We start from the raw sequence: 20,098 nt of genomic DNA, 5'->3' as shown, positions 1-20,098 counted from the left end.
TGAAACCATGATCTCACCAACATTTCTGAAGCATAAGCATAACTGTTACGAGCATCCTATCAATTATTTCCTAGGCTAAATTTGACTTCATCATAAGTTGCCATGGAGATATAAGAAGGGAAAAGAACAGCTAATAGGTAAAAGAGGGATTTTGACAAGAAAAAAAAGTTGCCAAATTTCGTTTTTGGTTCCAATAGGTTGTATTAAGTTTTACTTTGATTCTTATAATTTTAAGAGATAATTAGGCTTGTGTCCTTTAGAAAAACAGTTTTTAAATGTAGACCGGGGGTGTTTTAAATTTATAAGAAAATCTTTTTAATTCATAATAAAATCCTTTAATTTAAAAAAAAAAAAATTTAATTCATAATAAAGTCCTCCCCCAATTTGAAGGGTATTTCCCTCCTTAGGGTGTAGAGTGGACTTTATAGGTTTTGTAGATTTGAATTTTAGACTTCGCTTAAAATTCCGGAGTTAAAACTTAACATAAAACTATCAAAGAAGAAAAATAAAAGGACTAGATTAAAAACCCTAAATCACTACCAGTCTTAGTCTAAGAAAGACTCATAAAATTGACTAAACTCTAAATCTCCCTAATTTTAATTGTGCCAAATTTGTCCCTATAGTTTTCTAATAGTTAAAATTCAAATGCATAATTCATTAATTTAATAATAATAAAAAATAGTATATGACATGAACAATTCAAGGTATTTTAGATAAAGACAATAAAACTAAACCACTCAAAAGTCTAAATACTCTCACTCGTATGCTTCATGTCCTATTTTCGTCAAACAAAATTAACAAAATTATGCATGTAGTACGTGCCATCGAATTACCACCATAAAAAAAAAACTATAAAGACAAAATTGCATAAATTTAAATTGTATGAACCAAAGTAAAATTAATCCAAATTACAAAAAACCAATAATTTAATAAAAAAATAGTTATTCCATGATGATTTAAGTATCTTTAAGAACAATCCCATAGGCCATATGGCCCATAGTTTACGTTTAGTTTGGTTGAACAGGACACTGCATCTACACATTGACATTTCTGGAAATCCTGATGTGGCCACACATTGCCACAAAAAAAAAAAAAAAAAAAAAAAAAAAAAAAAGAGGACACCACCATCAATCACTATTAAAAAGTCAAAGGTTTCCCATTTGGGCATCGGTAGTCGACAAAATTTTGGTTTACAGGTTTAGGGTAAGTCAATCCTATCCACTTGAGTACCCAAGGTGACCCAAATATTTTTTTTTTGGCTTTTGGCCTTTGGGTGCGTGCATTCAATGTTCAAACAGTGGACCAATCCTCTACTGCGCGCTTCATTCTAAACCAAACCGCGTGAGAATCAACTGTCAGACCCACAACAATACAAGATAAGATCAATATCGAAAATTCGAACTTATGTGAAGCTTTGACTCCAGTCAACGTTGACTGACTAGCTAGATATATATGTTCATATTTTGGTGGATTTAAGCTACCACGGTCATCATCATCAAGCGTGAGCAAATGACAACAAACCTTCTCCATCGACAGATCACATCTTACCACTAATGTTTTTACATGATATATCACTATCAGATTACATGTAGGGCTACTCTACACCGTCATTGAGTCAAACTGATGTACATGGGAGTTCTCTCACTTATCATATCACCAAAACTATCCAAAATGACCAATTCAATATATCGACTCTAGGTGTTTTCCCTATTAGCTAGTTGTCTTTGCATATAGATTAATTCAAAAATTCTTCAAGTTGTTAGATCATTGATTTAGTGCATAAAAAACTTATTTAAGGTATAAATAATGAATATTAAAAGACAATTTCATTTAACAAGTTGGGCAAATTTTTTTCAAATAAACATTTAAATAAAATATCCATGTTCGATCAATTTTTGGTTTTTTTTTTCTTTAAGATCCAAAATAAAAAATGGTCTCATATGTGGGTCACTTCCAAAAAATTAGTAATAGATTGGTCCAATTTAGTGAACGCGCTCACCGTTTTTGTTTTACAATATAGTTACTATTGGACAATAACAACCATTGTCACTATGGAATAGTGACTATAAAATATCGCATAAAAATGATACTTATCTTCTATTATTTTCTCATATAAATATGTCAAAAATTTATAAATCAACAAGAAAGACAAAAATTCAAGCTTATAGAGTCACATATCTATTATAATTTTAATAACAATGAGTGTTATGTTTGTCACTGTAGAGTTACTGTCAAACAATAAATATGAACCCATTACCAAAAAACAAAAGACTCTCCGAGCCCTCGATAAGCTAGGCTCGACCCTATTTATTCAGTGCCTCCCTTTTTTCGGTCAATTTCAGTGCCTCCTTTTTAAACGTGTGCTTATTTATCATTTTTTTGGACATTTTAACACTTCAAAATATTAGGTGTGTTGATTTAACATTGGAAGTATATAATTAGTTATGATTACTCAGCAGTCACACATTTTGTAATTGTTCTACAATTTCATTTAGTTTATGAAAATATAATTTTTGTAAAGTAAAATTTTATTAAAATGCCAGTTGTACCGGAAAGAAAAAAATTATTAAAACGGAAAGTAATTTACAATGGGAGACCTCTTGTTAGGGCGGCCTAGAAATATATAATCTAGTCCCTACGGAGTAACTATATGATCATACGAACCCCCATTGTTAATAACCGATCATACTTTTGTCGCTGAGCTGTCCCTATTAATTGTAGAGACACTTTTTTTTTTTTTTTTGGCCACTTAATTGTAGAGACACTTAACAGAGTCAATCGAGTTTAAATGAGGACCGTTAATGCACAATTAATATTGGCTAAAGGGGTATATTCTAACACTGTGCGGAGTCGTCCAAATTATTGTATTACAACATGTATAACCAAGAAAATAAATGCTAATTAAATAATCTGCCATGGAATTAATTATCTTCCGTAAAAACATATTGAAGAGATACCTTGCTGAAATGATTGCGAGAGAACTTTTTTTTTTTTTTTTTATTACCGGAGAGAAGAAGGGTTCGAACTCGAGTGTGTAAGGGGGAGATTTTATCTTCGGCCAAGCCAACTCCAAATCACCAAGAGAACTTGATGTGTGTATTTCATAAGCAATGGAGTCTGGAGAGATCGAGTGGCCTTGAGCTTGTAACGCGTCAACTTCGATAGTGAGATTTTTGTATGTGATGTTGACGAGCACATAGTAGACCTTCTTGAGCCTTGTATTTCATGTGATGTTGATCCTCAATTAAAGATATGGTACCTATACACTCAGTAATATATTGACTAGTAGATACCAATTAGAAAACATCCTGTTTTTGGTTATTAAGAAACGTGCTGACTTGTAGATACCAATTACAAATGATGCGATGGCGTGTTGGATGACTCAGAGGAATTTTTTGCTTAAAAATAGATTGATTTTTTCGAGTTCATATTTAATTTGCCAGCATGTAATGAAACTGAAAACTGGTTCCGATATATGCAACGATTTGTGCTTCAATTTATCCTACAACGGATCCTATTCCTATGTGCAAAGTCTGTATAATAGGACGGATCCAATCATCCAAACATCTTGTCACTATTATACATAAAGTAGATGCTTATTCATTTTATATCAAATTGAGAATTTTTTTTTTAAAAGTTACTCTTTTTTCTTTTGTTTTTGGTAAAAAAAAAGAAAAAAAAGAAATCAGTTTTAATATATATTTTAGTAATTACTAGTGATAAGTCTCATTCAAGTCACCCGTTCACATCTAATGTCGAGCGTTTTGTAGTGTAAAATTTTGCAATACCAAACACTTGATATTAATTTTCCGACGTTTATATTATGATTTAGCTCTAAGATTTTGAATAAAATTATATTCTAATATAACACTTTTATCAAGTACATTATATATTCTGGATAAAGTGAACTCATCAAGATATATCCTCAAAACATGACGGAAAAAACAGCACCAAACACTATTTGCAGCACTCACCTGTTTTAAAAAATTATTGCTAAGTGCTCCCTAACACGTTTGCATGTTTACATTGATCGAATATGTACCGGTGATGCGATGATATCTATATGTTTAAGAAATGTTTTACTTTGACTGAAAATCTATGTCCACCGAAAAGGGAAAAAAACAAAAAGTACAGACTGAGAATCTATGCCAATGGTATACGGCTTTTGATGTCGGCCCCCAAAATCCCAAAACCGACTAAGCATTGGAAAGCGTCATATCTGATATAGTTTTCACTCATACGTTCAGACGTACGACTTAACCCCCCCACCACCTCCTTTGGAATTTTTGCGAACCATTATTCTATTAATTTATTTTTGATATGTCAATATTATTACATTATATTATATGCATTGGATTTGGTTGAAGGTGGTGACCAATTAACACGTACGTACCGACCTCGTTTGTCTTATGGCGGTGTTTAATTTAATCCCATATATATAAATACAGCTCCCTAGTCCCTCCTCCCTAGGTAGCTGATTCAATTTCATATTTAGGTTCAAAGGAATTAAAGCTCAATTGGTGGTGGGTCTTCAACGTCGTCGTACTAGTAATTTCCTTGACCAGAATTGGTACGCACGTGTGTGTATTTAAGGACGTGTGGGATTTTATATATGTGTGGGGGCGCTAAATTAAGTAAAGGTGGCGAATTCCAGAGACAAAGAAGAATCTGCTGCCGCGCGGCAACAACAACAGCACCGTAGGGGTGGTGGTAGTGGAATATCATCGTCGTTGCCGTCAATGCTGCTGTTGCGGTTGGATAGGGAGAGAGAGATGTCCGCCATGGTTTCGGCTTTGACGCATGTGGTCACTGGGGAATATGGTGATGATCATCATCATCACCATCATGAAGAATCTGATCATCATCTTGATGATCATGAACATGATATTAGTATTTTCAAAATTTCTTCATCGAACATAATAACAACGTCTAGCTCAGAATCAGATCATTCATGGGGTAGTGGTACTACTAGTACTACTAGCACCGTTGGAAATAAGAGAGGTCGACAAGAAAAAGGAGGTGCTACAACTACAGAGTCAGTTACCAGGCTTTGTGCAGCTTTTGGTGAATTCCCACAGCAGGGTTCATCTTCTGTTATTGCAGGTACGTAATTGCTGACTCGGTACAAAGAATCTAGTACTTCTGATTCATGATTGAAATAGAATCGTATACGCTTCAATTTCTTCGAATTTGTGGAGATCGAAAAGTAGTATTAAAAGTTAAAACTAGCTAGCTAATGGTTAGTTGGTTAGATGAAGTTAACAAGTTGAGTACGTAGCCCAAAATAAATAAAATTAAAAGCTGGGTTACGTTTCATATATATATATATCCTTGTTAATTAATTTGTTGGCAACAACGATCTTCAGGAGGCTTAAGTACAATGACAAACAGCAGACCAGAAATACAAGCAGAATATGAATACAGAGTAGTGGTAGCACCCCAAATAGCAGCAGAAGCATCAGTAAGGAGAAAATACAGAGGAGTGAGACAAAGGCCATGGGGCAAATGGGCAGCTGAGATAAGAGACCCCTTCAAGGCTGCCCGAGTTTGGTTGGGCACATTTGAAACAGCAGAAGCAGCTGCCCAAGCCTACGACGAAGCTGCCCTTCGTTTCCGAGGCAACAAGGCCAAACTAAACTTCCCTGAAAACGTCAGACTCCGATCATCATCGACTCCGACCCAATTGACCATTTCGGATCCTCCAACTCATCATCACTCTCCTATTCAATTTTCACCACTCCACCATTTGCAACGCTCTCCCATGAGTCTTTATGACCAGATGCTTTTGTCGTCTTCGTCGTCTTCAACTCCATCTTCTTCTTCTTCTTCATTTGCTGCCTCCTCTGCTTCTTCTAATTCGCCACCCCCACCAGCCTTTTCTTCATTTTTCAGGTCTCCTCAGTCATCGCTTCAGATCAGACCATCAACGGCTCAGATTCCTGCTGCAGCTGATTTTCCACTACAGCAGCAATGCTCCACCTCTGCTCATCATTATAGTGCTCCTAATTCCTCAAGATGATGATGATGATGTTTTACTCTCTGTTTCTGTTACTTTTACAAACCATAATTTTTTATTTTTTTTTCCATTAATCATGATATTGTTATTCAGCTTTTTTATTATACTTCTTGTAGTTAGTTTTATCTTATTATTGGTACTCATCATACATACAAGTTTTATTATGTTAATTTCCCTTTGACAAATTACTCAGAAATTAAAAGCCAGCACTTATAATTAGGTTGACTTTCTTTTTTAATCACATGAAAAATTAGACTCAGCTTAGGGGTAACCCCCCCGGTCGTCGAAAACTGAGTAGGAATGTAGGATGCATATTTTGTCCAAAAAAAAAATCCCGAATTTTGACCAACATATGGCACTTTGACTTTGTGGGCAAAGTTATAAGAATGAGTCCAATCAGGAGAGAAAAGGGGAGTGAATAAAGAAAAATGTTAAGTTCATGTTTGGTTCGTAGAATGAGCGAGTTCTATGAAAATGACATTGTTTGTACTTTATTTTCCACTCATGTGATGTGTCGTCAAATGAAGGTATAGTACCCTAAAATCAATCATTTAATTATGATTGAGTTGGGGTTTATCATTTACGTGAATCATTATTACTCATATAATGAATGGGCCAACGTACGTATGAATACAGTCCATGGATGAATTAATACAAGTGGAGGTGGTCTAAAAGTGTTAGATGTTTCTAGACCGTCATCACTCCCAAATTTAGTTCCTAAACGGTTTGGGTCAAGAGGATTGTCGATTAGACATTGACAAATCCATACAAAAGGCTAACACATTCTATATTTCAATGATATATAAAACTAGCTAGTACTCAGACATGTGACACCATATTTCATATTTGTATAATGTTTGATAGCTACACTTTGATGGTGAGCTATGAGGACACTCTCTAACCATAAAAAAATCGTTGCACAAAGTACGTAGTAGCACTAAAGGAGCTTCTAATTATCTCATTGAATCACATACGAAAAGTTTAGACATATGGTCGCATTGAGGTTTTGGCATAGAATAAATTCATAGCCTAATCATGTGACTCAGACATAAACAAATAGAAGGATGATCATATTTCATCTTCAGTTGCAATGGAATTGAAAAATGCATTCCAAAACTATCCTCTCATATTCTTTGATATGCTCACACAATAAAGGTGCAAATAATTATTTTGGAGTGCAAAGTACAGCTTCCAAGATAAAACTAAGAAATAAAATTTCGGGTTTCGAAAAAATTTTGATGGAAATTTTGAAGATTTTTAAATTTCGACATAAATTATACGGAAACGACGAAAATTACTATCAAAATACGAAAATTTTGAATGAAACTTTACCATATGTTTATTTAACATATTATCTACTACATTGATAAAAAATATTAAAGAAACCAAATTATATAGTAAGTTTTATGTGATATAAGATGAATATAATGCACGCTGAAGACAAATACTGTTAAATAAAATTAGTATAATAAATAAATGAAATTAATATATTATTTATACTCTATAATCTATACACTAAATCCTAATATTAAACCCTATATACCCTAATATTTTTTATACTTTATAATCTATACACTAAACCCTATATACTTTATAATCTATACTCTATATTGTTTAAGATATCGTATAGGATATTAGGGTTTAGATCCTTTAGGGTATTTTTAATTATTTTTTAGATAAAAATGTATTAGAGTTTACTAGTTTAATGTTTAAAAACAACTAAACGAAACCCTAAAACGGCCAAACGAGACCCCAAATCATTTTTTTTCTTTCAAATTGCCCAAAAACCCCAAACCCTGATCAAAAGGAAACCTTTTTTTTTTTTTTTTTCTTCATTTCCTTTTCTTTCCCCGTGGCTCTCCTTTTCTCTATTTCTCCTTTTCTTTCTTCTGATTTCTTCTTCTCCTTCTTCGCTGCCTCTCTCTCTCACTCACTCTTATTCCTCTATCTTTCTCTCTCTGCATCTCCATCACCAACCCACCCTCACCTTTTTCTCCCTCATCTCCCCCTACCGCCGCTCCTTGCCGCTGAAACCCACCAGAAACCAATTGCTTCCAGTCTCTCATCTCTTCCTCCCTCTATCTCTTTCTCCCTCATCTCCCCCATGCCGCCCCTACCACCGCCCTCTCTTTCTCCCTCGATCTCACCCGTCGAAAATTTTGTCAAAATTTCAAGGATTTCGACGAAATTTCGGGCGAAATTATCACGAAAAATTGACGATTATGTATTTTGATTTCGACCCCCCTAAGATCGAAATTTCGCCAAAAATTTCAAAATTTAAACCCTTAGATAAAACTATGTTTAAATTAGATTTAATTATGAAAAATTAATTTTAAATGCACAATAAGAATGAACGAGGCTAAATGCTGTCATAGAAAGATATGCTTAACCAACAAAGATTGGGAATCCATGTTTTTTTTTTTGGGACTCTGATTAAGAATCCATGTTGTTCTTGCTTGTTAATGATTAAGCAAAAGCACAGAAAACTAAATAAAACAATTATATCAGAACCAAAAAAAAAAAAACCAACTACGCCGCCAATAAGCTAACCTTTTTAAGTACTTCACAATTACCTAGAAAAACATGGTACAACTGTACAAGCATTATGAATTTATGATTATGAGCATAGCTGCATTAGGAGATAGTAAGCCAAACCTCCAATGAAATTATGAACATTGTCCGTAAAATTGTATTTTCAATTTTTTTCCATATATATATATATATGTACAAAATGGATGAAAAAAAAAAAATTAGTTCTTTTAGCCATATAGCATGAAACGACCACTCAAACCAAATTCTGTACATATGCTCAAAAAGGCTGCAGAAGCATAATTGGACTACATGTGAGCCTTACTACCTTGCCCAAGTAGCAAGTTTTTCATCTCCCTGTAACCCTGGAGCTCTTCTAATGCATCAGCTGTAGTTTTTGATGTTATGAGCCCTGAAGAAATGACACTTGAGGAATCAGCACGCTGAACTGATGCCTGACCCCCAGAGGACTGATTAGGCTCTTGGACACTGTTGCTGCAGGTTTCAGGCCTGGACAAATTTACTGAATTTGAGATATCTTGGCGGAGAGGTGGGGCTTTTCTTAGCATCCGTACGAGCGCACCAACAGCAGCATCTTGGGATTTTTTGATTGGAAACAGTCCTCCAGGCTCATGTGGCTCGCATTGAGATACTTTCTGATCAAAAGATTCAGGTCTGAGAGGCAGCACAAAGGTCACTTCACATTAGGAGACTGAATTTACAGATTGGAAAGCCACAAATGCATTTCACAGGTAATCAAGAGAATCATGGATTAAGACTCACATTGAACTTTATGACCACGCAGACACCAGATGCAAATAACACAATGACAGAGGCCTTATATCAGCAAAAATCACCTCAAAAATGGTTTAATATGAATGAGAACTTCGATGCTTGAGATGGATTTCTTTAATAATGCTCGATATCATTATCAAGTGAAGACTAAAAAACAAGATTACTCTTAGTAGCCCCATGCAAACATTATCAAGCTATCAATTCATATATGGCATTTAACACCATAGCAGACAAAGGATGAATACATAACATGGAGTCATTTCTCTACCGATAATCCCTAATCCATTGCTTCTCTCATTTAGAAAATTATTCGGCAGACTCATACTATATTGACCGCTTGGCAGGATATACCCAAAGATCAGGTTTATGTGATGCAAAAGAGCCCCACATCCATTGATAGAAATCATGAAATCCAGGACTTCTGGAGAACTTCCTCAATTCTTCTTTCAAGCTAGCTAAATTAATGGTACATAATTTCTCCATATGGTACTAGCAATCTTTTCCTATCATGTAGCATTTTGACCATAATTCACAACCATCACATCAGGAAACTTATTCTAGATGCATATCATAAAAGAAGAAAACCAGATCAAGGTGTTACCTTATTTTCCATCTCTCTTCTTGATAAAATACATACCTATTGAAACATTGTTTAACAAAGAACAATCTCACAACTGCTAATAATTAGATTCCCATAATTTCCAAAGTATAGAAGTTATGTAAAAATATCCTGCCATTAATTCACAATGATGCCTAGCAAGGCCACAGAATAATAAAGACCCCTCATGAATCACCATTACCAAACTCCTAGCCAATTTTTTTTTTTTTTTGAAAAGAAACCTCCTCACCAATTCTGTCTCTAGATTCATCATCACATATTTGTAACTATCATAATTCAAACAACCACAGGCCAAACTAGGTCCAAACACACTTGTGGCAAGATATTTCACACTGACAAATCATTTCCCATCCCAGCTGTGCCACAATTTGCATGAATTGGTCAGAATAATTGCAATTATCTGGTCTGTTATTAACCTACCAAGGGTCCTGGTCAAGCTATCCACATCTGTATTTGAATACTTTCCATTTCATAACTAAGACTTCATGCTTGTCATGTCTCAATTCACAAAGCCTCACATTTAGAAATCAATTTCCTTGCCATATGTGATGTGACGGTTGGAAAGGGTAATAGTAAAAAAAAATAGATATATGTCCATCAAATATTTCATTCATTTTGCATATAGTTTTTGCCCTTCTCTTTTAGTCAAACTTCTACTTGTTCCCACCAGGAAACATCCTGTCAATCTAACAGCCTCTCAACCTCTCATTTACTGGAAGCTTCCCCGTCACTAGAAATCCATTATCCAATGCATTCATTGGCCTCAACCAACTAATATGCTTGAACATGTGAAAAACAACATTGATTTGGTCATAAGCACAGCATCAATACAAAAAATACAAACAGAGGATCTCATTTCAAGTAAATATATTTGCTTAACACATTCACTACACATTAGATATGCAGGTATTAGAGAAATTCCTAACAGTAGTTTTTAAAGTCCCAGAAAGTTGGACTATTTACGGAACTAACCTCTAAAAACAAATAATTACTGTCATAAACATTATTGATGTATAATGAAAACAAACTAGAACAAGTTTGGAGCAATGGAGCCTAAATAAATTCCAGAAATTTTAAGAGCCAACTTCCCCAAAACCACATCGATTCATAAGGAAATTACTTCGGCTAGTCAATTAAGAACAGACAACTAGCTGGACTTGATCAAAGTTTATCAGAACTCAGAGTGAAGAGGGACAGGTGGGACTAAAACCTAAACAGAACATTTGAATTTTGGATGAAGCAGTCTACTGAAAAAGGGAAGGAAAATTCTGCATACATCACAATATCACATCCTTCCCCAACAAATTAATATTTCAAACAGTTAATCATGCATCAATCAGTATCACTCAATAGTAAATGTGTATTCAATTACACAGAAATAGCATCAAAGGAATTTCAATAACATTTTTAATTAGACATGCGGCCACAATGGGATATTATGATCATCCTATATACATATGTGCATACATGCATACATATATCTACAAATATATTATTATAGATATATATTTAGAGAGAGAGAGAGAGAGAGAGAGAGAGAGAGAGAGAGAGACCAACCCTTTTCAGTTGGTTTAACATACAGTTTGACTTTCAATTTCATATTTATATTATATATACCAGCTGAAAAAAAAAAATTAAACTATAAGACCATGAACTTTATACAAGAAACTTATTCTGAGCTTTCCAGTAGTATCAGTTACCTTGGTTGTAAATGATACTATAAATCTATGGGATGAACTTGCCTTCTTAAAGAGCATGGTAAGAGTACAACTTCAAGTCTTCAACCTCCCACCATCCCCATTCAATATTTAAGTTCAAACCAAACATTGGACTATATTTTTCTTACTTTCAGGCAAAAATACAGACCGTTTTATATGCAACTAATTGAAAGTAAAATCTAAAAACAACAGTTCAATTAAGCTAACTCTATTTAATTTCAAGTCTACAATGATCATTCCATTTTCTGAAGTGGCAGTTTTCTGGTGCTGACCTCAATCATGGGAGGGCATGGCAATATTTCTGACAACGTAGGGAAGGTCAGCGTTATTCGGTGGTTTCTAAATGTTTCTATATTTCCCCCATTTTGAGCAAGAACGCAAAAGTGTTATAGTTTTCATTGAATCTATATTCAATCTATGGAAAGCAGGATTCTTATTAATATGGGATTTCTAATAATCCTCTGCCCAAAATAGGGTGCTAATTTTCAGCCAATTGAAATTGCAAACAGTCAAGTTCTAGACAGCTAAACCTTATAAGGTTCAGTATACAACTAGCTAACAAAAAATCATGCTTTTTACTCCATAGAAAGCATTTCTACTACATAAGCTAATATCATGCCCCGTGGATGAAAAAGGAGGAAAGGAGAATAAAGCACAACAGCCAATGATACAGGAGCATCTGCTAGGGTTTCTAGAATTTAGCAAAATTTAGTAGCTTTCCAATTTTCAGTTCCTAGCTTGATTAGGAGTCTAGTTTCTTGGTTATTAGATGGATTTACCTTTATGCTTTCCTAGTTAACTAAGTTTTATGTTTTCCTAGTAAGTTTAGGTTTATGCTTTCCTAGTCATCTTAGGTTTATGTTTCCCTATATAAGCTAAAGGCTTAAGTTGTAATAGACAGTTTTATGCATTATATTTTTCTGATAATTCAGATTTGACAGTTTCTTTTGGGCTCCTAAACCCTAGAACTCATCTATCTACGTTCCGTCCTTGATTTCATAAGCTACAGTTCAAGAAAAAATACTAAACAAAGCAAGGGGGGCCTCCTGCATCAGCCAAGGGGGGCCTCCTGCATTTGGCAAGCATATCTTATTTATTGCAAATAGGTCCCAAACCACTTCAAGCCTTCAAGGACTTCCAATCAAATGGGCACCCATGCATCTACCAGGCATGGTGGAGCACATTATGATAGTGTGTCAACCTTGAGTCACTTGTCTATTAAGTGCATAACCTACTAAGAGACAGAAAATAAATAAATTATCTGTAGCATGTTTCCTTCTTAATTCTGACCAACGAATCTCACAAAACTTTTATGAGCTATGACCACTGCATGGAGCAAGCATGTTGACAGTGTGCAGCTACCATGTCTTGCTCCTTTATAGTTTTGACATAATCAACTCTTTGGCTTACAACTCATGTAAAAACATACAACAATCAAAAGTAACCGCACAGAGACACTAATGAGTATAACAAAGCAAGTGGAACAGCTTATGTAAAATACTTGCAAAAACAGAAGTAATTCGAATGTGCTATATTTACTTGATAAATTTTGCATCTTACCTGCTACCTGGATCTGTCCCATCATCATAATCCACATCAAATGGGCAAGGAAACTCAGAATCATCAAAATCATCGGGGAAAGACCTACTGGAGCTTCTGGAAAAGGATATCTGCGGTGAGCTGATGGATGATATCTTCACCCCAGAATATTGTCTAGTCTCCTCTTTCCCAAGAGAGAACAACTACAGTTCAAGAAAAAATACTAAACAAAGCAAACAAAATTCAAAGGAAAAGTTCACTAAGATGACATGTACCATACCTTCTCAACTGCAGTGCCAGCCTGGATAAAATCCGTAGTTTTATCAGTCTTAAAAGTAGCAAATTTTCTACCTTTAAGGGGAAGAGATGGAGGCAAATTTAGCTTGTTGGACAATGCAGGGGAATTAGCAAGTTCATCCGTCGGTACGCTGAATGGTCCACTCTCTGATTGTAAAAGAGGCTTTGAAAGATTACTAGCAGGAATAAAGATTGGCAATGATGGAGAGGCAGAGGGGGATGGTGAGGGAGAAACAGCAGGTGAAGGACAATACTCATCAAATCTTGTATCCTTCTTATGGACAAGAGATGTTTCAGGTGGATGAGGTGGCAAGTGACGAGAACTTGGGTTAGAAGTTGAAGCATGTAGTTCTGAGTGTGTAGGTGACGGTGAGAAAGAAACTGAAGGTGGTGAAGCTCTATAATGGTCATAACTCCAACTATGCCGCCTTGAGAATGACGAGGACGATGGGATGGCATGTGATGCTGATCCTGCCACAGGCAGTGATGGGAACCTTCTAAGTGGGTCTGTCAATGGGCTCCCAACATAGTCTGGTATAACTTGTGGAGACATAGGAGTTGATGGTTCAGAGCTTACATCTGAAAGTGATGAACAATACAATACGGAAAGGCAAAGCCTACCACAAACCGTATCCACAGGGGTGAACCCAAACCTCTGCATCTCAGCCTCTTCTCTACGAGTGAAGGGCTCAGAAAAAGAGGCTACCCGGTGAGCAAGAGTAAATGGCCGAATTTGACCAGACGAATTGAGGTCACGATAAATTTTGTAAGCAGGTAAAAGCCTAACAGTGGCATACAAAGACCTCAAAAGTAATATTGATTTCTTATACAATGTTTGCAAAGTACTACTGCTCGACCTCCTGCTCCCTGACTTTTTATCTCTAATCTTTCGACTCTCATACTGCACTACCCATCTCTCTATAATCTTTTCACTCTTTGCCTCACACCCAAATTCTTCCTGCTCATAATTCCAACAAAATGGATACCGCTCTTTCAATGACAAGTTCCTAACAAGATCCCTTTTAGGTGAAAAATTCACTGGGTCAAAATCAATTGGTCTCTGGACCAAGATCACATCAACCACCATAGGTTCAAGATGGCCCTGGTGCCAGAGATCAAGATTCTCCAGCGCAGCAGGACATTCCTTTAGAGCTAAATTAAACCACTTATCCCTAGGCCTCACACTTGATGAGGATGATGAGGATGACGATGGTGACGATAAAGCTTGTTCACCGCTATAATTACGCGAGGACATATATGGAGTCCTCGCTTCAAGAACTATGTGGAGACTTTTAGCATAGAATTCAGTGATTATTTGTTCCATTATTGCTGCTTCAGAGTGAGCATTACCATGAGAAGATGCCATAATCTAAAAGTTTATATAATTGGCACGTACCCTTTTAAGAAACAATTCAACTGGAACTACCCGACTCCACTCTTAAAGCATTTAACTGCAAAACATCCAAAGCAGAGAGTTCAAAGGTCTTCCAAAGAGAATACCCATAAGTTAATAATCTGAAAACAAGTTGAGAAAATTATAGTACGGTAAATTGACTAGACTATAGATACAAATGATGCAGACTTGATGGAAATCCCGGTTGAATCAGAGTTCGACAAAAAGAGATGATGTTGGTACAATGATCAAAATCCAAACAGATTAACATGGAATATCATAAATGATTCAAACATTCAAAGGAAACTATGAAAAATAAAATACAAAATTAAAGAAAGACCAGGCAAAGACGCAGAGTTTGAACCCAAATTTAAAAAAATAAAATAAACTATAATAAACCAGGCAAAGACGCAGTGTGTTCCAACTCCTTGTTCAGCAAGAAACACGCTTGGTGGGTTTTACTTTCTGAGTATTTTTTTCTTTTTTCCATTTACATTTGGAAGTAAATATTTTTCGCCAAATTGAAGAAACCCTAAGGAGGAGGTAATGTTGAAAAGCAAAACCCAGAATATAAATATCATCAAAGAGAGAGATAGAGAGAGTAATAGCTGACTCACCAATTAGCGAGAGAGGAAGGGGAGGAGAAAGAGTTACACCAGTGTATTGTAGTCTTGTAGACTTGTAGACTTGTGTTGTAGGGAACGCTTCTTTTCTTTTTTCTTTTTTTATTTATAAAAGTTTTGAGTTTTGGGGTCTTATCTGCTTGCACAAATTCTAAAGGTTGCTTTTTCATCAAAGGCAAAGTCAGTGGGGCCAGTGGGCTGGAGCTCCAAAATTCCGGCCTGATTTTGCCAGGTCATCGCTAAAGGACATAAGAATTCGGGTGGGTCATGGCCCATGGGTCTACAAATGTGGTGAGATGTGATCATTGTGTGTGGGCTACGGGAGGTCCGTTTCTGTTATGGACCTGACTCGATCAATTCAAGGGGTGACCACTAACAAGTAACAAAGGCCTTCAGCCCAATGGTGCGAGGTCTCTGTGGTGGTGGTCCTGGTGGACATGGTATTCATGAGCGTGACAAGTGTAGCTAGCAATTAACGGAGCGTCTAGAACGTCTCGAAACACGTTAAGACGACAGTTTCACCTTTTCTCACAATGTCAATTCCTTTCACTGCCTGAAGGGCCGAGTGTAGGGGCTGAGTGTAGGGAACACTCTTTTGAGTTGGTTTTAATGGAAGAAAAGTTCAACCCCAACATTTCTGATAAAAAGACTAGCAATAGAACCAATAGGGGTTCAAGTTCTGCACGACTAAACACCTCAATGTTTGGTCAAATGCTACAAATGTTCAGGTATTGTGCATGCACAAGCAGATTTCCCGAATATGAGTTTCATCCATCTAGTTGAGGAGGCTTTGTTTTTGTGAGATTATAAAATAGATGATTCAAGTCTTATCTATGACGAATACAGAGAAGATAATGAAGAAATTACATGGAGTGATCATGGGGATTGTTGTTCGACAAAGCATGAACACTACATGTATTAATGGTGATGACTAGGTGCGCCACAATATTTGTCACACCAAGTGTATTGCTAATGGGAAGATATGTAATGTGATCATAGATGGCGGGAGCTATGAGAACGTTGTATAACAAGAGATCGATGGTCGACAAGCTCAAGTTACAAACTGAGAAGCACCCATCATCCTTCAAACTTGCCTGGTTCAAGAAGGGAAATGAGGTAAATGTTGAATATCATTTTCTATTAGCAAATCCTACCAAGATGAAGTATTGTGCAATGTAGTGCCTATAGATGTTTGTCATCTCTTATTAGGAAGGCATTGGTAATACGACAGGAAATCACTCCATGATGCGTGGATATAAGAACAAATACACTTTTGTGAAAGATAATCTTGGGGCCATCAAGATATGAGACTATTGTTAGTAATAAAAAGAAAAAAATGCACCATTTATATCTTTTTATGTCAAAAATTTAGTTTGTGATTTTCTCCTCAGTCGCGCATCCTCCTTATATATATATATATATATCTCTCTCTCTCTCCTATCACTCTCCAGACTGAACTCCATCATCTGGTAGCCAACGTCGTCGGTTTGGGTCCTAAATTCATCGTATCTCTCCTCTCTTCCTTTCCACGGTGATCATCAGCCTCCAATCTTACCCACAAAGGTGAATCAAAGTAAGAGACTTCGAGACTCCTTCGTCGGCGATCTAAGTTTTTCGACGAAGTTGAGATCGATGTGAAGCCAACGGTGGCTCTACTGTCGATCTCAGATTCCAGTAGAGTCGTGACCACTCATCACCCTCAATAGCTTCATCTCATCGTGTTGGTCACCATGGTGTGGCTCTCCCGAGAAGATAGTCGTAGATGGTGGATTGACAAGTTGAAGCCGCTGGCCTTCCTGGTCGTTTTTCGGCAATTTTGATGGCAACTCAGCCCGATTTTGGTATATTTGTACTCACCTTGTTGCGGGCCTTGTATTGATGAAACTAATTGTGATAAATTGTTGATTAATTGAAAAGCCCCAATTTGGGTCTGGCCACCATTTAACTGATCACGAAATGAAAGGAAGCAAGAAAAGCTTAAGGATCAAACAAACAAAGAAAGCTTGAAGAAAAGGCTCTGTAATCAATTGATCAAAAGTCACAGCAAAAGAGCTATACACAAAGCTTTATACCATAAAAACCAACTAAACATCAATCTAACCAACTGATTTCTTTCTAACAAGAATAAGCCACATGTCACACTTCTATTGGTCATGACTGACTAATTCTTTTAAACAATTAGAACCAGTAGGATCTTGACACCTGTATCCTCAACATCCCCCCTCAACCTCAGCAAGGGGACCAAGCCTGAGGTTGCAACAATGATGATGATGCAGAGGGCTATAAAGTCAGAGAACATCCAATCTTGAGAATCAAATAACACAAATGCAGATTCCTCATCCAATTTAGACCTTTTGCATTCTGTATCCCAGAGTACTGAAGCAAAATCTTTCTGATATCTGTTTCGAGAACATTTGCTAATCGAAGAACCATCATTCGCATCAAGTCGTTGCCAAGACACAGTGAACCAGATGAATTGGCTCTTCTTCTTCAACCTTGCTTTCAATCGACATTACTACACTCTTGACCAACAATCTTTACACCACAAGAATCACTACCACACAATCAACTACAACTACAATTCCTTTGCAACTCCAATCACTTCAACTTTTTATTTTTGTTTTTATTTTTTACAACTCCTTTGCAAGACAATATCAAGAAACCACCACATGACAACTACAACTTCAACTTCAACCACAACTCAGAACCCAATCAACTACAATTCCTTTGCAACATAATCACACAATCACCATATCACCATATCACCAACACTAAGAAGAAGCACAATCACCATAACACCAGTCAAAAGCAACACACAAGAACACAAAGAAGGACCCCCAAAATTCACAATTGAACTCAAAGAACAAAGCAAAGACTATCAATCACCATGAATCTCAGCACACAAGTCAAACAACCACCAAAACGCACAAACCCGATGAACAAAACACCAAACACCAACCCCAAATACCACATACTGATAGAAGCTACCCAGATGAAATTTGGATACTGATACAAGCTTTCACAAACCCAAATAATACCACCAAGTACCAAAACCAGATACATTCTCAACTAAACAAACAACAAGTAGATGTTTGAAATGACCAAAGAGATCAAAGGACATATAATACCCGATAAACCAGAGAACCTCAAAGGAGCACCAAGAACTCTGATTTCTATCGAGAACAAGCCATGAGTCTGCCTCCCCAAAGCAAGTGAACCCATCCTCACAGAAGCAATCAGAGTGCTGACCAAAGTCATCTCATCAGACCTCGTAAACCCATCAACCATAATTTTATCAAACAGTCGAAGTGCATCCCAGTTGCGATGGCTTTGCATGTACCCAGAAACAACGTTGATCCAAGACAGCATGTCACGAACCAAAAACAGAATCAAGTAGAAATCTTTGCGAGCAGAAGTACCAGACGAAACAAGAAATTGGATTGAGCGCAAAAAAGAACAGAACCAAGAAGAATTATGAGTAGAGAAATCAAGAGATGAATATAGGGTTTGGATAGCAAGAACAAATGAAATAGCAAGAAATGATAGAAAAGGAAGACTGTTTGGATATTAAGAAAATAGGAAACTATGTGCAGAGAAAGAAAACAAGAAAAAGTGAATTCGAAAGGCGCAGCAAACTATCCAAATTCATCTAAGAAGCTTGAAGGATTGTCAATGGCGCTAGCCGAATGCTCTGATACCATGATCACGAAATGAAAGGAAGCAAGAAAAGCTTAAGAATCAAACAAACAAAGAAAGCTTGAAGAAAAAGCTCTGTAATCAATTGATCAAAAGTTACAGCAAAAGAGCAATACACAAAGCTTTATACCGTAAAAACCAACTAAACAGCATTCTAACCAACTGATTTCTTTCTAACAAGAATAAGCCACATGTCACACTTCTATTGATCATGACTGACTAATTCTTTTAAACAATTAGAACCAGTAGGATCTTGACACCTGTATCCTCAACATTAACGGCTCGACCCCGAGCTTCTTTTGAAGTTCAATTTTGTTCGTTCATTTTGGTTTTAATTAAATTTTTAAGCTAGTTTTGGTTTTAAAGGGGGAATTGAAAATATAAAGTTATGGCCAAAATGGTTAGATAAAGCTTGACTTCCAGAATGCGTGAGCGAAAACGGACCTTGAATCAGAGTTGTGTGGAAGTAATTATGAACGTTTATATAGTAAGGGGCATTTCAATAACTTAAGCCCATAATTTAAAAAGAAACCAACCACTCCCTAGCTACCACATAAGCATCATTGATAGGAGGAAAGAGAAAATAGAGAATAGAGAAATGAGAGAAAAAAAGAGAGAGAGAGAGAGAGAGAGTCACGTGCAGATCGGCGCGTAATCCAGAATCCGGTCCCTACCTTCGTCGTCCAGCGCGCCACCTCGCAAAAAGAAGAGACCATCGGCGTGTTCATTTCTCTAGCGCCGACTCGTTGGTACCATCACCTTCGATGAGAAGAAGTTCGTGGATCCGCCGCCTCTTCTTCGCCAATTCCGGCCAACTCCTACGTCAGATTGGCCCGATTCTTAGTTGGAGATAATTGGAGTAACCATAAGGTG

The 20,098-nt window shown here is 36.5% G+C and overlaps 2 protein-coding genes across 2 annotated transcripts; one reads left to right on the top strand and one right to left on the bottom strand.

Moving 5' to 3' along the window:
- The first annotated feature begins 4,528 nt into the window (after window positions 1–4,528).
- Window positions 4,529–6,076, top strand: LOC147283832 (uncharacterized). The gene is made up of 2 exons (XM_086245598.1): window positions 4,529–5,108; window positions 5,342–6,076. Exons 1-2 carry the CDS (start codon window positions 4,740–4,742, stop codon window positions 6,017–6,019), a joined length of 1,047 nt encoding a protein of 348 aa, XP_086101724.1. The 5' UTR covers window positions 4,529–4,739; the 3' UTR covers window positions 6,020–6,076.
- Window positions 6,077–8,557: 2,481 nt separating this feature from the next.
- Window positions 8,558–15,624, bottom strand: LOC147283831 (Autophagy-related protein 13). The gene is made up of 4 exons (XM_086243285.1): window positions 15,524–15,624; window positions 13,497–14,964; window positions 13,238–13,419; window positions 8,558–9,220 (listed from the first exon to the last, which is right to left on the bottom strand). The coding sequence occupies exons 2-4, from the start codon at window positions 14,877–14,879 to the stop codon at window positions 8,854–8,856; spliced, it is 1,932 nt and encodes a 643-aa protein (XP_086099411.1). The 5' UTR covers window positions 14,880–14,964; window positions 15,524–15,624; the 3' UTR covers window positions 8,558–8,853.
- Between the last annotated feature and the right edge of the window lie 4,474 nt (window positions 15,625–20,098).

Source organism: Dryas octopetala, chromosome 5 (assembly GCF_963921425.1).
Source record: "Dryas octopetala chromosome 5, drDryOcto1.1, whole genome shotgun sequence".
Taxonomy (NCBI): Eukaryota; Viridiplantae; Streptophyta; class Magnoliopsida; order Rosales; family Rosaceae; genus Dryas; species Dryas octopetala.
Note: the sequence above shows the minus strand (reverse complement) of the source record. Positions and strands in the feature narration are given on the sequence as shown.